The 16,750-nt window shown below is 41.1% G+C and overlaps 1 protein-coding gene and 1 pseudogene across 1 annotated transcript; both read left to right on the top strand.

The window, feature by feature from the left end:
- Nucleotides 1–523: 523 nt before the first annotated feature.
- On the top strand, nt 524–15,708 carry FAM104B (family with sequence similarity 104 member B). The gene is made up of 3 exons (XM_057717646.1): nt 524–534; nt 6,156–6,255; nt 15,484–15,708. The coding sequence occupies exons 1-3, from the start codon at nt 524–526 to the stop codon at nt 15,706–15,708; spliced, it is 336 nt and encodes a 111-aa protein (XP_057573629.1).
- LOC130841618 (39S ribosomal protein L32, mitochondrial-like) lies at nt 8,458–9,018 on the top strand (annotated as a pseudogene).
- Nucleotides 15,709–16,750: the final 1,042 nt, after the last annotated feature.

Here is a 16,750-nt window from a genome sequence, read left to right as displayed (position 1 = left end):
TTTTAAAAACAGGCAAAAGATCTGAACAGACACCTCACCAAATAAGATGTACAGATGGCAAATAAACACTCAATATCATGTGTCATTAGGGAACTGCAAATTAAGACAACAGTGAGATACCACTACGCACATATTTGAATGGCTAAATCCAACACACTGAATATATCAAATGGTGGTTGAAGATGTGGGGCAACAGGAACTCTCATTCATTGCTGGTGGCAATGCAAAATGAGTGGTACAGCCGCTTTGGAAGACAGTTTGTCCGTTTTGTACAACATTAAACATCTGCTTACCATATGATCCAAAAGTTGAGCTCCTCGATATTTACTCAAATGAGTTTAAAATTTTGTCCACACAAAAACCTGCACATGAACGTTTATCTAGCTTTAGTCATAATTGCCAAAACTTGGACTCAACCAAGATGTTCTTCAATAGGTGAATGGATAGAGACTTTGGTAGTCATACAATAATATATTATTCAGTGATAAACAGAAACAAGCCATCATGACACAGAAACACATGGATGACCTGTAAGTACATATTACTATGTAAAATACACCAATCTGAAAAGGTTATACAACATATCAGTGCAACTCTATGACATTCAGGAAAGGCAAAATTACAGCAAAAAGATCAGTGGGTGCCAGGAGTCTAGGAAGAAAGAGGCAGGGATGAATAGGAGGAGCCCAGTGGATTTTTAGGGCAGTAAAACTATACTATATGATAGTGTAATGGTGGATACATTATACATTTATCAAAACCCATACAATGCAAGTCAAAGAGTGAAACCGAATGTAAAATACACACTTTAGCTAGTAATAAGGTATCAACATTGGCTCATCCATTGTAACAGATGTACCACACTGCAAGATATTACTAATAGAGGAAACTGGATATGCAGGTGAGCGTGGGAGGATTTAGGAATCATCTGTACTTCTTGCTTATTTCTCTGTAACTCTAAAACCACTAAAAGAAATAAAGGCTATTATTTTTTTTAAAAGCTTTGAGATAAATGGTAGGCAATAATCTCAAAGGATAAGTAGTGCCTCCTCCTCCTCTCTCAAGATCTGGCTTTGACAAAAGCCAGATCTTGAGAGAGGAGGAGGAGGCACTACTTATCCTTGAGATCTATTGCCTACCATTTATCCTCAAAGCTTTTAAGAAAAAATAATAGCCTTTATTTCTTTTAGTGGTTTTAGAGTCTACAAACACATCTATTGAGAGTCACAATTCCATGTCTGTGCGTGGCCTCCCACAATACATCCTGCATCTTAGTTTCCACTCCTTTGTTGGTTTCTTTTTCTCTTGAGTCAGATGGATGAAACTTCAGTTTCCCTGGTAACCAGCACCGGTGTTTTATCTCAGCCTCTGGTCACAGAAAGAGAGCGAGATGGAGAGAAGAATTTCCCATCTGTCCTGGCCCTTTCAGCTGGGCTGTTGCCTGAGCTGACTGATCCAGTGAGGAGGAGCAGAAGAATGTTGTCAAGACAACAGAATCCCATACCCCTGTCCAGCACTGAGGCACTTCTCCCTCCCCCTCCCTGCATGGTTGGATCTCACCTGAGAATGGGAATATGCTTTGGCTAAGAGTGAAGGGATAGATGTATGATGGAGAATCCAGGAAGAGAGGTGAAATCTTGGGAGCCTTCAGAAGTGACTAGGGGAGGGGAAGTCACAGAGAAAGCATTCTGTACAGCACTGACATCCCGGGAGACAGTGAAGACTATGGAAGCACAGTGGCTCTAACGTGTGGTTCTGTGATTTTTTTTCTAGCAGTACACAGGGCTACAACCATTTTCTGAAGCCAAGCTCCATGTCTCAGGCCTTGGAAAATAGGATTTGTGTTGTTTGTCTTTAGCAAAATGGTGCCTGACATCACTTACACAGGGCAAAGATGGCCTTGAGCAGGCCCTGCTCACCTCAGTGACAGCTCTCACCAGTTATTCCACTCTGTGTGCCTAACTGTCTGTCTGGTCCGTTCTTCCTTCTGTGCTCCCTTTTGCAGGTGTGTGTGTGTGTGTCTTTATGGAATGTGAAACGTTGTCCTCAGTTAAAGGGGAGGATGAGGTGAGGATGCCCCAATCTCCTCAAACATGGACTGATGAGATGGTGGGCAGAGGAGGAGCTGGTGGGGATAGTGTACTGAAATCAGAGACTCGCACTCATCAGACGGCATGGGCACCTTGGTTAACTTATTGTCTCTGGCCGATCTGATCTGATCTTTATCATGAGTGCCTACTCTCTGGAGTAAATGGCAAAAAACCCCACTGAATTTATGTCTAATCTGGTAAGTGTAATCCGATGCTATCATGTGAATGGTTCATTTAAAATAATACTGGCTGTTTTGGTGAAATGCTCAGTCTCTCAGATTTCCACCCCACTTCCCTGCTCCTTTCTAAGATGGGGAAGGTGTGTGCACGCTTTACCAATCTCCTGGGTGATGTGGGAAGGTTTGGAGGGTCTATGAAATTCTTACCCTGTTCACGGTATCCTTGGTGGTTTCTGAGGTAAGGATGACTCTCCTCTCCCGGGTCCAGCTGGTGATGCTGACATACACTGCCCATGGGTGGGGCTGGTGAAACTTGCATTTTTGTCTTTCTCCTCTTGGTCGGGTCTTGGTGCTCCCTGGCTGACTCAGCCTCAGCTCACTCTGCTGGCATCTGCAGACCCCTCTGAATCTGGGTCTCATCCTCCATCCCACATTCCTGGGAAGGGTGTCTGCTCTACAGCCTCAGCTGTAGGGTCATCTAAGCCCCTAGACAGGTTAGGTTTCTTTCATGGTAGAACCCCTGTCTCTGGACTCAGCCAATTTCCACATTCCCACTACAGGGAATGAAGGCCTTAGGGGTCTCACCACCACAGCAGGAACCAAGATAAGCTACAGAAGGCTAAATTCCTAAACTCCAGCCATCCTTCTGCCCACTTTGTAGATGATGGGATGATCCAGAAGAAATGGGGAACATGACAATTCAGGGAAAAGGAATGATCATTGCAAAAGCCCACTCCCCAAGAAGGAGGAAGGATATGGGATCCAGGTGAAGGGCTTGGCCTCAAATGGGATCTGGTTACTTCCTCCAGAGGGGCAGCAGAGTGCCTGGGTAGAACCAGGCAGACGGATTGGGGAGCCTGAGAAATCCCACAGGATTGCTTCCGTTTTCTCCATGAATTATTGGGGTAGGGAGAGGGGCTGGTGGTCATTAGACTGGAGGAGGGTTGCTAGTGTGTAATGTAGTTGTATAGGTAGGTGAGAGTGAAAATGAAAAGCAATTTTCCCCGGGTCATGGATTTAAAATAAAACGCTTCCGTAAAGTTTCAAAGTTTTGTCCTCAGCGCTGAGGTGCTCAGATACAGGCAGGGAGTGAGTAGGAAGGAGGGTGCAAGGGGCACAAGAGGTGTGTTTGTGGGGGACAGCTTCCAGCCCCGGGTCAGCGGAGTAAGGAGGGGCCTAGCGGATGGTGTGGAAGGATGTGTAGTCGGTGAGCTGGCGGTTTCCAGGAGGTTGAGGCGATCAATGCGGGGGCCCTAGAGCGAGGGAGCTGGAGGACAGGACGTCGCGCTGGGGGTGATAAGAGGGAGGAATGCTAGAAACGGACACCATGAGGGACGCGGTCTTTCCTGATGCCCAGGGCGTGACCGTGGGCACAGCGGTGCTCGGGTGGGGAGGACGAGAACATCGCTAAGGACGGAGAGGCTCCGGGGTGACCGGGTGAGCCTCGTGGGCACTGAGGTGGCCGGGAAGAATCAGAAGAGTGAGGGCTGAGAGGAGCACAGTGAGCGTGCCACGGGACGAGCGCGTTCACAGGCCCGGGGTGGGCGGGAGGAGAATGACCGGGGGACTGGTACAGGTCCCGCAGTGGGGGAACTGGGGCAGTGGGCGACAGGACTCGGACATACCCGTCAGCCCCTTAGCCGCGAGGTCGAAACAAAGTCCGGGAGAAAACTTCCAGCGGCCTCGGGTGGGGAGACTGGCACTGACGTCTCTGGACACAGGCGCGCAGGCCCATAACCCGCCTATCGACGCTCAGCCAGCGACTTTCCCAGGCACCATGGTTCTGGGGGCAGGACTAAGGAAGGCTGCAGTGCGGGCTGGGGTGGGGGGAATGGTTTGTCAGGGCCACTTTGACCTGTACCGGTCCCTCTGTGGTCCTCACCGTCATCCCACTTTGCTTCTTCGGCCAGTATCGCCAGGGCCACTTCAGCCGGTACTAGTGTATTCTCTAGTCCTAAATATGAATGTAAGGACCCAATTACGGACATGCTCTTGGAATTAGGAACACAGTCACTGGAGTGTACGTAAGCAGTATGTACGACTGAAGTCTGAACTGATTGCAGTGGTCTTTCTCTTAACAAGTCCAGCTAACATTTCTGAAGGTTCTTTGGCATGCTCATACATCTGAAAAAATAGAACATATTTTATACCAAAAAAAAAAAGTTTTCTTTTAACAGCACTGTGCACAAATTATCTGAATTAATTTATACTGACAACTTTATCATAAAGACATTGTTTGATTGGACATGCAGTTCTTTTGATTGGACATGCAGTTCTTCACTAGAGTTTTCCTCCTGTAGGGCTTTTTGGAAGGCCTTGGGCCAGGGCTCAGGAGAATTTCCCTTCCATTTCCAGGTCTTACCGGCCTTTATTTTACTCTGAGTCACTTTGCCTCTTTGGGCCTGCTGTTTCCTCAGTTTTAAGAAGAGTCAGGCTAAGCTAATGGATGGCACAGGGAAGGGGATCCAGGGGAAGGTGTGGTTAAAGAGCCTGTGTTCTCAATACAGTGACTTCTCTTTTTTCTCTTATTTATTGCTTTTTGTTGTTGTTAAGAAAGGAGTTCCTTTTACTTTAACAAAGAGTTTGAAGTCTCTGGTTTATGGGATCAGTACTCAGTCTCCCAGAGATGGGAGGAAGATTGAAGAGAAATGAAATCATAAAAATTAGTAGACTCAGCCATCCTTAGGGGTACCATAAACTTAAAAGTACTTTCAAAGGAGATGGCTTGGAAGAATGTCTGCTCACTTATAGGGTGTCTGCAAGAACTGTATTGTCCAATGCTGCAATCTGATTACTTACTTAGAGGGGAATTGGGGCTGAAGATGTAATCTTACCAACCATTAAAAACATTTTTGAGAGGCCGTATTTCACATAATCTCATGATGAAAATCTGGTGAAGTAACCATTATGGCATAATAGTAGCTGATACGGCAACAATAATTGGCTAACAGCACACTTGGAAAGTCTCTCCAGTGTTTGTTCCTTTACCACTTTCACAAAAACATTAACAGTAAATAGACACAGGCAGCTGCACCTGTCTGAAATGTTATCATATGGAAGGGGTTAAAAATCACTTAACCTGGAATTGTAATTTCAGGGAATGAAGACAATGAACCTGATTAGGTAGATTTTGAAAATGTAGCTATTAAATTCTTCCTGTTCTTATTTTATTCCCGAGTCATTTAAAATTATGAAGCTAATGTTTAGAAATGAAATTTACAGCTTGACTTTTCTTAGAGTTCCTGTTTCATATTTTCCTTCTTCGTGCCCGGTTATGTGTGCTTCTGACTTTATTTTTTTTTAAGCTTTTTATTGGAATATATTTGCTTTACACTCTTGTACCAGTTTTTGAGGTACACCAAAGTGAATCAGCTGTATTTATACATATATCCCCATATCCCCTCCCTCCTGCGACTCCCTCCCCCGCTCCCTGTCCTGGCCTTCTAAGGCATCTCCCATCATCAAGTTGATCTCCTTTTGTTATATGGCAACTTCCCACTAGCTATCTATTTTACAGTTGGTAGTATAAATATGTCTATGCTACTCTCTCACTTCGTCATACAGAGTGAAGTAAGCCAGAAAGAGAAAAACAAATACCGTATGCTAACACATATATATAGAATCTGAAGAGATGGTACTGATGAACCCAGTGACAGGGAAAAGTGGAGATACAGAAGTAGAGAATGGACTTGAGGATACGGGGCTGGGGTGGGGGGGGCGCGAAGGGGAAGCTGGGACGAACTGATTTTATTGGAGTAGCTGATGATTACTTGTATTTTCTCAGACAAGATTTCAAATATATATGCGTGACTGGCTTGCAATTTATGTGCCCAAAAGATCAATTTTTGAGTGTCATTTTCTCCTCTCTCTTGTAGCTTATTTTCAGGAAAATAAGAAGGGATGATAATAAAGAAGACAATCACCATTCTCCCCAGTCCAAAAGGAGTAAGAGAAACCCTGTCTTTCAGGAGTCTCAGGATGCAGAGGTAGAATATGGTCAGATAGTCTCTCTCTAGTTCATCCATTTCCTAAGTTATCCAATTGGTGCCCCTCAATGAAAAGAAATGTATCATTCCAAGAAAGCTTCAAAAAGGTATTCTTACTTGATTGCAGTGGCTTTTGAAGTGGAGCCCTTAGCCATGGTATGCTCTATCTCACAGAAGGTGGTAAGGAAGCACTGAAAAAGCTTGGTGAAAATGTAATCAGGAAGAGCTAGTTCTTAGACTTTTCTCCAGTCATAGGAGTCTGGTGATCTTGCAAAGCTTTAATGGTGCTTGAATTCAAGGGCTTGAATTTTAATGACTTGTGGCATTAGCATAGTATTGTTTTAATTGGATTAAATGAATCCTATTAGTTAATGACTAAGTAGTGCTCACTTACCCTTTTGTGAGCAAAAAGTGAAATGATTATCCATCCCTGTCCTCCTCCTGGAACCTGTATGCAGGTGGTGTTGGTCCCAGATCCTGGGGAGCTACTTGGATTGGTAAATTGTAGATAGGTATAACTCATGTAACTTGCTCTCTTAGATGCTGGCCATTTTTGTTGAATATCTTTGCGTGTACAGGAGTATTGCTCTTTTTTGTTCAACTTTACATCTTTACAAATTACATCACCACTTTTCCTGTAAGTCTGTGCCCTCGTGCATAGGTATAAGCCTTCTAGAAAGTGAAAACAGAGACACTAATGTTTTTTGTATAAGGCTGTCTCACTTGCCAAGACCGTTCATTTTATATTTCAGATTGCCAACTAGTAGCAAGAAATTGAGAGTGAAAAAATGTGTAGATATGAACAGAATTGGCTTATCTGGGACATATCTCTGCCTTTTCTCTTCCGTACCTGAATTGGAAAAGATTTGATATCTTAATGCTAGAATTCCAAGGGATAATCAGAAGCAAGACAAATGAGAGAAAAACAGAACCAGGAGCCCTGCTTATGTTTAAAAGTTAGAATTCTATAAAATCCACTCTGCTCCTTTTTTGAAACCGGTAGGGGCTGTCTCTTTGTCAGGTCATTGTTTAAAGTAGTGTGAATTCATAAGACAACTAGAACATTTGGCATAACTTTTTTTAGAACTTTTATTGAGATATAATTGACATACAATAAACTGCATATATTTAAAGTGTATAATTTGATATTTTTTTCTTATTAGTAATGTATATATGGCAATCCCAATCTCCCAATTCATCCCACTTGGCATAATTTTTGAAAAATGTTTTCCCTTAGGTTGATTGTAGATTTGGGTCGTTCACATTGCCTTTAATTATACACATTCTAAGACACAACTGCTTTGGGAGACCTTATTTTGAATGAAGCTATCATTGAACAAAATAATGGTTGTTAGTCCTGTTTTTATAACCCATGGCAAAATGTTAACTTCTGAAATTATCCTCTATTTAAAAGATGCATTCAAAAATGTGGGGGCAACCGTTTCAAAAATAGCCTAATCTGTTTCATGCATTTTACAAAACTTTGCCCATGTTGTGTACCAAGCAATCCCAAGCGGTTTTATATTCCAACTGGATGTTAAAATCTAAGTTGTTTTAAAGAATTGAAGATACACACACGCTCATGTTTTTCTACAGATGATCGTTACCTATCAATCTTTTGTTAGTTCAAATCCCATTTACTGAGTTGAAACAACGTGAAGTTGTTTAAATTGTTTTATACTTATATAGATTGTATTATAAATATAATTTTTGAGCTGGAAAACAACTTGGAACTCAGTGTCTAGTCCAGCTTCATCTTATGAGGGAAACTGAGCTACAGAAAGTGTAGATTATCCCATTTACACAGAGAACTTAACACATGAGTACCATCGCCTTGCTAATTTGAAAAGTGATTGTAATTTAGCAGCCAAATTGATTTGGTATCCTATGGTTCATAAGATTCTACAGTATTTCTTTGGTATTAGTGAACATGAACGAGCCTTTCACTTCAAATGTGTTGGAACTTTGGGAGCATATACTTTAAATGCTTGAATGGACTTGCTTAATTTAGTTTTTGCAGCTGCCTTAGAGTAAACATCATATTATGATTCTACGTATAGAATATGTACTAGGTGTGAAAAATTTTGTCGTTGAGGTTCACAGAAATGAAAAGCTCTGAGGCATGGAGGGATGAAGTTGAGAGGGAAGCTAGGGGTTAAGAGAAAATAAGGGCCTGGTGGGAGCGGTCATCGGGAGAGCAACATGGCACCGGCCATGCTGATGCTGGTGGTTCTGCCATCGCTTGCAGCCAGGGGGCTCCTTCAGAACTTTTGGGAGCAACTGCAGCGGAAACTGCAGCAGAGCAGGCCAGGCTTTCCCAGTCCTCCATGGGGACCAGCATTAGCAGTACAAGGCCCAGCTATATTTACAGAACCAGCAAAGGATACCAATGGAAGTAAGGAGATTTCCAGCCTTTTGGAGAATATCTTTTGGATGGCAGCTCCCAAAAACAGATGCAGCATTGAAGTGAACCAGTGTAGGAGAAGAAACCTTCATCAGCTTATTAAAGTTAAGAACAATATAGACATTTGTCCTGAATGTGGTCACCTGAAACAGAAACTTGTCCTCTGTGGCTATTGCTATGAGAAGGTGTGCGAGGAAACAGTGGAAATTAGATGACAGATAGGGAAGGGGGGTGGTTTCAAGGCTCCTACCATGGAGACCATGGTGTTCTACTCGGGGGAGACACCCTCCGAGCAAGATCAGGGCAAGAGGATCATTGAGCAAGAATGGAAGTGGCCATCCTGGTTCACCCAGAATTGACACCAAACAGGTTTCATGAGGATAACTTCACATGAGACATTTCTCCTGAAAAAGAGGAAGATTCTTTGTTTTTTATGTTGGTTGTGTGCTTGTTTTTAAATCATCAACATAGCTTAAAACATTATAAGCAGTTTTTTGCAGATAATTTGAAGAATGTATCAGGAGTAAAGTCTAAAAATGTTTGTTTATGCAGAGGATCAATGGATTTATGTCTGTTATACGTGAAGTTTTAGTAAACAAAATTTTCAGAACAGAAAAATAAAACCTAATTTAAAATTCATAGTCAGAAAAAAAAAGAAAATAAAATACCAGTGTGTCGACTTAAAAAAAATGCACAACATGAGAGTTGCGAATTAACTTTTATTTGGGGCAAAATTGGGACTGCAGCCCGGAAGACAGCATCCCAGATAGCTCTGAGAAACTTTTCCAAAGAGGCAGTGCTTCTGGTGAAAGGGGAAAACATGTAATGAAGCACATATTGCTTATAGAAGGTTTCTGCTAGTCTTGTCCTGGCTAGTCATGAGGAGTCATCACCATAAAGGATTTTGGTGTTTTTCTGTATATGAGGAGATACAAGAATTGGGCTTGTAAAGTTGGCTCCTGAAAATATCTATCTAAAGACCTGTTCTGCCAGTTTTTCACAGAGCACAGAGTGCCTCATTTCAGCTGTCCACCTTGAACATCTTTCAGGGGGGCGTTGGCAGTCAGCAGCTGCAGCAGCACAAGACAATCTTTGTAGAGGTAGATGGCAAATGCCAATGGTGAATGCCAATTGTAGTTGACAAGTGTTACCATAATAACAGCTACTCTGTACACCGAGGCCTAATAGAAATACAGAGACAGAGATTTTAGAGGAAGAGAGAGATGGCTTTCTTTTTCTTTGCCGGGCAAAAGGAAGACACAGCCGGCTAGTGCCTCAAGAACTGTGCCCCCGGTCCTTGGGCATCCGGGAAGATTTTATAAGTGGGGCTCGCAGTCTGAGGTATGTGATAAGGATCAAGTTGGTGGAGGTCTTGCATTCTTTTTCCTTTGCATTATTCTAAAACAGTCATAGCTGGTGTCAGGCCAACTGGTCACTGGGGTCTGGCAGTTTGTTGATTGTCCATTTGCCTCTGATTTATCATCTGGAGACCTTTCTGAAATGCAAAACAAACTGCAGAGGATGATTTGTTACAAGGGTCGTATGGAATGCAGCTTCCAAGTTGTAAATAAGGTTAGCAAGCCAGAGGCAGGATGTAACTCACACAGAGAGGCAGGATGTAACTCACACAGAGCTCAGTATCTGGGAGTTAGCTTTGTGAAGTAAAAATCTAGTTATTACAGATTAGTGACAGCTAAAGTAAAACAAGGAATGATTAACTATTTCAGGCCAGGTTATCTTTCTCCTCTAGCCTGTTTGATGTTCTCTGTGTTTTCCTTGCTCTCAAGAGGAAAAAGAACAATCAGTTCTATTTGCATTGCAACAATTTCCCCCACAGCTAGTTTATTTCCTCCATATCATTGGAGAAACTCACTTTTATTTGTATTGCAACAATTTCCCCCACTGCTAGTTCATTCCTTCCATGTCAATGGAAAAGGAATAGCAGGCTTAGCTCTTGTCTGGCTGAGGACAAAACTTCAGTTCTGCTCCATTTGACAAACACCAGTTCTCTGGCCCAGGGACCCATCTATTTCCTACTTCACCAGCTTAATCTACTTTTACAATTAAGGAGAATTACAGAATTCTCTGTTGCAAACCTACACATGCATTCCCGTTCTGTTTTGATGAAGATGCTCTATAATTAATATTCCTCCTCATCTCTTCAGATTCTATTTATCCACTGGTTCTTTCATTAGCCTGCTAAGGTGCTCTTTCTTGCACCTAATTTTCTGTCTACCTTATTTTTCTCTCAAGTTAATGGATCATTTCGCCCCTTTTACCTCCCAGCTGTAATCTGCTTTCACTGCCTGTTATTTCTCATCCCCTTCATGCAACTATTCACTAAAACTTGGCTCTTCAAACCCCAATTGTCCTGGGTGCTTGGGGTAAACTTAGATGTCTCTGTCATTTCCTCAATGACTCCTCCTATTCTACTTCTGATGTGTATCACATATATGCCTTCCTTTACATTTCCACCATCCTAATTCAGGCCTGCATTGCCTCTTGCTAAATTTCCTACATGGTCTCTGTGCTCTCATTCTCCTCCTACACCATTCATCCATTAGAATCCTCTTCCTAATGTAGATCCGAGCATGTCTTTTAGGCTCAAGTACCTTTTCCAACAGACTTCTCAGCACGACATTCAAGGTCCTTGGTAACCTAGCCCTATCTTCTCATGCACATTTTGTTTCACAGACTCCTCTCCAGGAGGCCCCAGCCACATCATATCACTGGCTTTGTCTCCTTGAAAACTCCTCTTCACCCTGCTTGTGCTCTTGTTGTTCCCTCCCTTTGTCACACCCATCCCGTTAATATTCTCTCCATCCTGCAAGGCCCAGTTCATATGCCATTCATTTTAAGAAGGCTCTTCTATTTCCCTGGTCAGCATTCATTGCTACATTCCTGTTGTTGCAATAGCTTAACGCTGTCATCCTCAAAGAGGATGGGTTCTTGATTGGGCTCAGGAATTACCTGTTGGTTGAGTCCCTAATTATCCCTAGCAAAGTACCTGCTTGTACATAGTAGGCACACAAGTAATTGTTTGGATAGTGGTTGGGCATCAGGACAACCTGTGCCTACCTGAGATAACCTCTCAAGGATGGGGCCCTGGCATGTGCACATGAATCAAACTAACAAAAAACCCCACAGATGGTTCTGATGCCTATCCCCAAATAGAATGTGCTATGGAAAATCTCTGCTGGACTCAATTGAAGCTTCTTTGGTTACAGTATAAGCAGACAGATTTCATTATGGCCCAAACTAATCTAAAATCCTGCCTTTTCACACAGACCTAGACCCCAGGTCTTTTGTGTGGTGCTTTTGTAAATGTCATTTAGTGAGAGTCTTTTATAAAGGTAATTTTATTTTGCAGTGTACTTGAATTTACAAGGGTTTCAGTTTTGCAGAGCATGGGCCTGTTCTCATTTATCTTCCACAGGTATCAGCACAAAGCTTATACTGAATGGTCATAGGAAAAAGAATGAGCTTTGTAACTGATAAATAGGCTAAGCATTCTGATGAGAAATTTCTTTGAGGTATCAGGAGGATGGTGAAAAGGATTTATATTTCATGGGTCTTTCTATCAATCCTGAAGCATTTAAAAGCTCATTTCTCTTCTGGTAAAAGAATTTGCTCTCTTTCTAAAATTTAGTGCATCTTGCCCACCTCTCTAGTTCTCTTCTTCCCCAAGTTAGTGACTCTCTAGTGTTCTGGGAATTCTTCATCCACTAACATTGGACTCTTGGGACCATTTTCTGCTGAGGGATTTCTCCAAAGACACAAACCACAAGCTGAGTTTCCTGGTTCATCAAAGCCACATTCTCCTCCTAAACTTGTGCATTTAAATATAATCCTCAATAAACAAACAGCTTTTTGCCACTAAAAAAAATAAATAAATAAAATCAAGTGGCAGTAAGGAAAATGCTTCTGTAGTAAAATAGCAGTTTCAAGTGTCAAAACCATGCAATAACAAGGAGAAACCTTTTCATCCCAAGCACTCTGACAATAATAGAACTCATTAAGTGGGATATCTCATATGAAGTACATTCAAAACGGTAAGGTGAGACAAGGTCCAGGGTTCTATAATGTAGGCTATGTTTATTAGATAATCAGCACTATTGGCCTAGAAAATCCTAGGGGATATGAATTTTCAGATGTTCTTTAGTAGTTTAAAGGCAATCTCATGTATGGCATCACAGTTCATTTTAAGTCTTTGTTTTGAAGTCAAAAGTAACTGAATCCAAAAGCAAGAGGTGTACCTTGGTCTTGTAGTGTTCTCTAGGTTAGTTACTTGCAAATAAAATAGTTGTTTTCCACAAAATAAATATATTTGTTGTGAATGCTTTAGAAAGTGAAAATATACATAAAAATTTAAAAATACAAATTGAAAAAGGATCCAAAGTCTCAAATTTTAAATAAACAAACAAATGATGTCAAATCAAATGATGTCAGGGACATCCTTCTGTATCAGTGTAAATACAACTATATCGTCATTGGTAATGGCAGACAAATTTGCATTGTATGAATGGATGCACTATAATTTAACCACTTTCTTGCTTTTGGACATTTAATTGTTTCTGGTTTTCAGATGTTAACAACAATGCTGATATTATAAACAGTGTCCCAATGAACATTTGTACTTAGGTCTCTATACAGCTGGGTTTGAAAACACTTTAAATGAACTAGGAATTGGAGGCAGATCTATTTTTTCTTAACAATTATTCTACAGAAATCTCTTCTAGCTTGTTAATTTTAATGTACCATTTCATAGCCTAGCATCACCTACTGTTACACCATAGTATAAAATGGATATGTTGTCCTTTGAGGTGAAATTTGGCTCACCAGAAACTGATTATAGTTCTTACCTTGTTTTGCAGACAGTACCTGTAATGAAAAACAATAAGGAGGGCCAACTAAGAGGAACCAAAATGTGTGCAGTGGATTTCTTATCCAATGTAATACCTATTATATTTGAATATCCATAACTTCACTATTTTATGCCACTGGAGGTTTCAGATTTTTACCCTTGAGCTAGGAAAATCACCTTTTTGGATTTTGTTTAAGTTGGCCTTGACATGAAGTCCTGAAGTCAATTTGATTTCTGTTGGTGATAACCTTCACATCTGGTTTCCGTTGAGTCATCCTAATTCTTTCCTGGATGGTTCTTTTAATGTGTGTTTCTAGTTGCATAAAGATGGACATAAGTTGTCTATTAGGACCTGTGGGCAGTGTGGTATGTGGTCTATGTTGAGAAGCTCCAAATGACCCATGAGCCATGACCATTCTTGGTTTAAGTCTTATTAATGTCACCTTTGGTAAAGATTGCCTTGTAAGAAATGCAATACCCTCTGTTTGAGGAAAGCATCCTAGGAACTTGTTCAGAAAACTGGGAATTTTTGAAGGAAGCACTAACCATTCTGTCTCTAGACTGCTGTTCTAATCTACAGATCCTGGACTTGAGTTGCCACATTTCCTGCCTCCAGCCAGCCATGCTCTCTTCAGACTGGCCCCCACAATCTGAATTGGCGGAGCCCATTCCTTAATACCTATCCTGTTGCTCCTGTTTGTCCTGGATTCAGTTGTTTTTGTGTACTGACAGACTTCTTGGTCTGTCTTGAGGCTGAAGTCAAGGGGAGATTCTCTCAGCAACCAAGGACATCTCTGTTCAGTCCTGAATGGGTTTTTCCTCCAATTGCAGGGCTTGTCCCTATACTTGTGCTACTTAATGTATAAAGGTATATGGTTATACCACTCCCTAGGTTCTCTAATTGTTGCATATATTATGTGGTGTTAAATGCATTGCACCCTTAAAGCTGTCCATCCATTTTAAAAATCTGAACAAAGGGCCAGCGTATACTTGAGCTCAGTGTTTGGTGAAATTTAAATGTAAATAAAATTAATAGCATGTCTCCCCAAAATGCAATATCAGAATTGTTAAATATTATAGTTCAGGTACGGATCCTTGCCATTACTTTCTCCTGTGAGAATCCTAACACCATGAGGGAGGAAATTCTTGACAGTGACTGTTTTCAGGAATCCCTAGTAGTTTCTGCATTATGACAATGGCCCTGAGTCATGTTAGTTCAATTGAAAAAAAAAGAATCTTAGGTACAAACACCCACACATACACCCCATATCAAATCCATCTTTGTTGAACAGCAATAAATACTAGTCTTAAAAATGCCAATAATTAACATATAACTTTTGTAAAATGTATATCAAGTGCCTTTCAGGATCTGGGTGTAGCCTTGCATTAATATAGGAGGACCATGTATGCCCACTATCAGGGGATAGGTGTGAAATCATCACTAGTTTGTATATATGTGTGCATGTATGTATGTACACATAAATGTATGTATGTAACAATTTGTTTGTTTTATTTTAGTGTGTGCCCAGAATCCATCTTATTCTTTATGGGTGTACCATTACTACACTGTGTAGCATCGATCGATGCTTTCCCTTGGAGCGTGAGAACTTACTTTTCTGATGCATGTTATTAGAATAAATGCTGCAAGCAGAAACAATGGATTTGTGAAGGGACTTGACATTAGAAGGCCTGTGTTTGAATCCTCACTCTGCCACTTCCCAGCTACGTGACATTGGGCAAGTCAGTAGATAGTTTCCTCATCTGTAAAATGGTGGATGTTAATCCCAAACCTAATGTATGGGTTGCTATGTTGTGAGCATGGATTGAAATATTTTAAGTGGCTGTAGTTTCTAAACTGTTAAGGCTTAGTATAGTGTTTAATGCTGCTATTCTCCAAGATGAATAGGAAAAATAGTGTAATAGCATAATACTCATCCTGTTTCTGTTTTTATCCTTCCAGTCTTCAAGCAGTGATAATGACAGGAACAGCAGCAGTGTTAATACCCCAGAGAGAGTAATCAGACCAGAAAGCAGCTTAAACAAGATCGTTGCTGAACCCAACATGAGTACACCTCAGTCTTTGTATGAGGAGTATACACTATGCCAATGTTCTTACTCCCACATCAACCAGATCTTAAGGGAGGCACACTTCAACAACCTACAGCAGCGAGGACAATCAGCATGATGAACTAGGAGCTCTTTATTCCAGCCTGAAATTTGTTTATAAAAGCAACTGCACACACACACAAAAGTGTCTGTTGGCTTTTCAGTCTATATTTTAAATAACAGGTTGATGCACAATTGTTTGACCGGGGGTGTTGCTGCACGTTTGCTATTTCAAAGGGGGATTTGAAGCAATTTTTATAGAATTCTTTTCAGGTTGGATGTCAAATTTATGAGGAAGCCTCATCTGCAGGTTGAATCTGTAGAACATCCACTTTGGAAATTCCAATTGGGAACCAGATTTGGTTTCCAAATCTGTCCATTAGAAACTCTTGTCAAACATCCTTTGAAAATGAAAGATCTTCAGTTTAAAAAATTAACAAGCTAGTAAAGAACATGATGTTTTCTTGAAAAAATGTGTTACTATTCCAAAGTATAGATATCTTAATTCAGTCTTGCACTGAATTGAACTGCCATGCTGCCTACTCAGAAGGCAGATGTCTTATTGAAATTACTCTCAACTTGTAAGGGGGACAGTTAGACCCACTTTAGACTATATAAGTGAAATCTTCTCTCTAGCAACTGTCCTCACTCTTTTTATTTCTGGAAAGAATGTTTCTAAGACTCTTTTTTTATACTCAGATAACTTCTGTACCATTAATCCTCCAGAGTGCGCATTTCAGACTTAGTAGAAAACATTGCACGATTCTGTCAATCAAGAAGTACATAACAACTCTCTGTCTTGTACATAAACCTGTTTAATTATTAGTAGTTTATGTGACCTCATTTACAATTCTACCTATTATGTCTAGAGTTAATGCTAATAATGCTACCTGACCCAATGTCTAAGGTAACAAGAGTTGTTAAACTGGCTTGGACAACCCTCCACTTTATGTTTCAGGGACCCCTTCACAGAGACTAGGGGGCCAGTTTCTGTCATTGAAACTGCAAAGGTTGGTGTGGCTTACAAACAATGACTGAGGCACCTTTAGAAGAAATAGGCTATAGTTGTGTTTATTTACAGAGCTATGGATATGCTCCCATGTTCTTTAGTTATAGTAAAT

Source organism: Hippopotamus amphibius, chromosome X (assembly GCF_030028045.1).
Source record: "Hippopotamus amphibius kiboko isolate mHipAmp2 chromosome X, mHipAmp2.hap2, whole genome shotgun sequence".
NCBI classification, from domain to species: domain Eukaryota; kingdom Metazoa; phylum Chordata; class Mammalia; order Artiodactyla; family Hippopotamidae; genus Hippopotamus; species Hippopotamus amphibius.
This window is presented reverse-complemented; position numbering and strand designations above follow the sequence as displayed.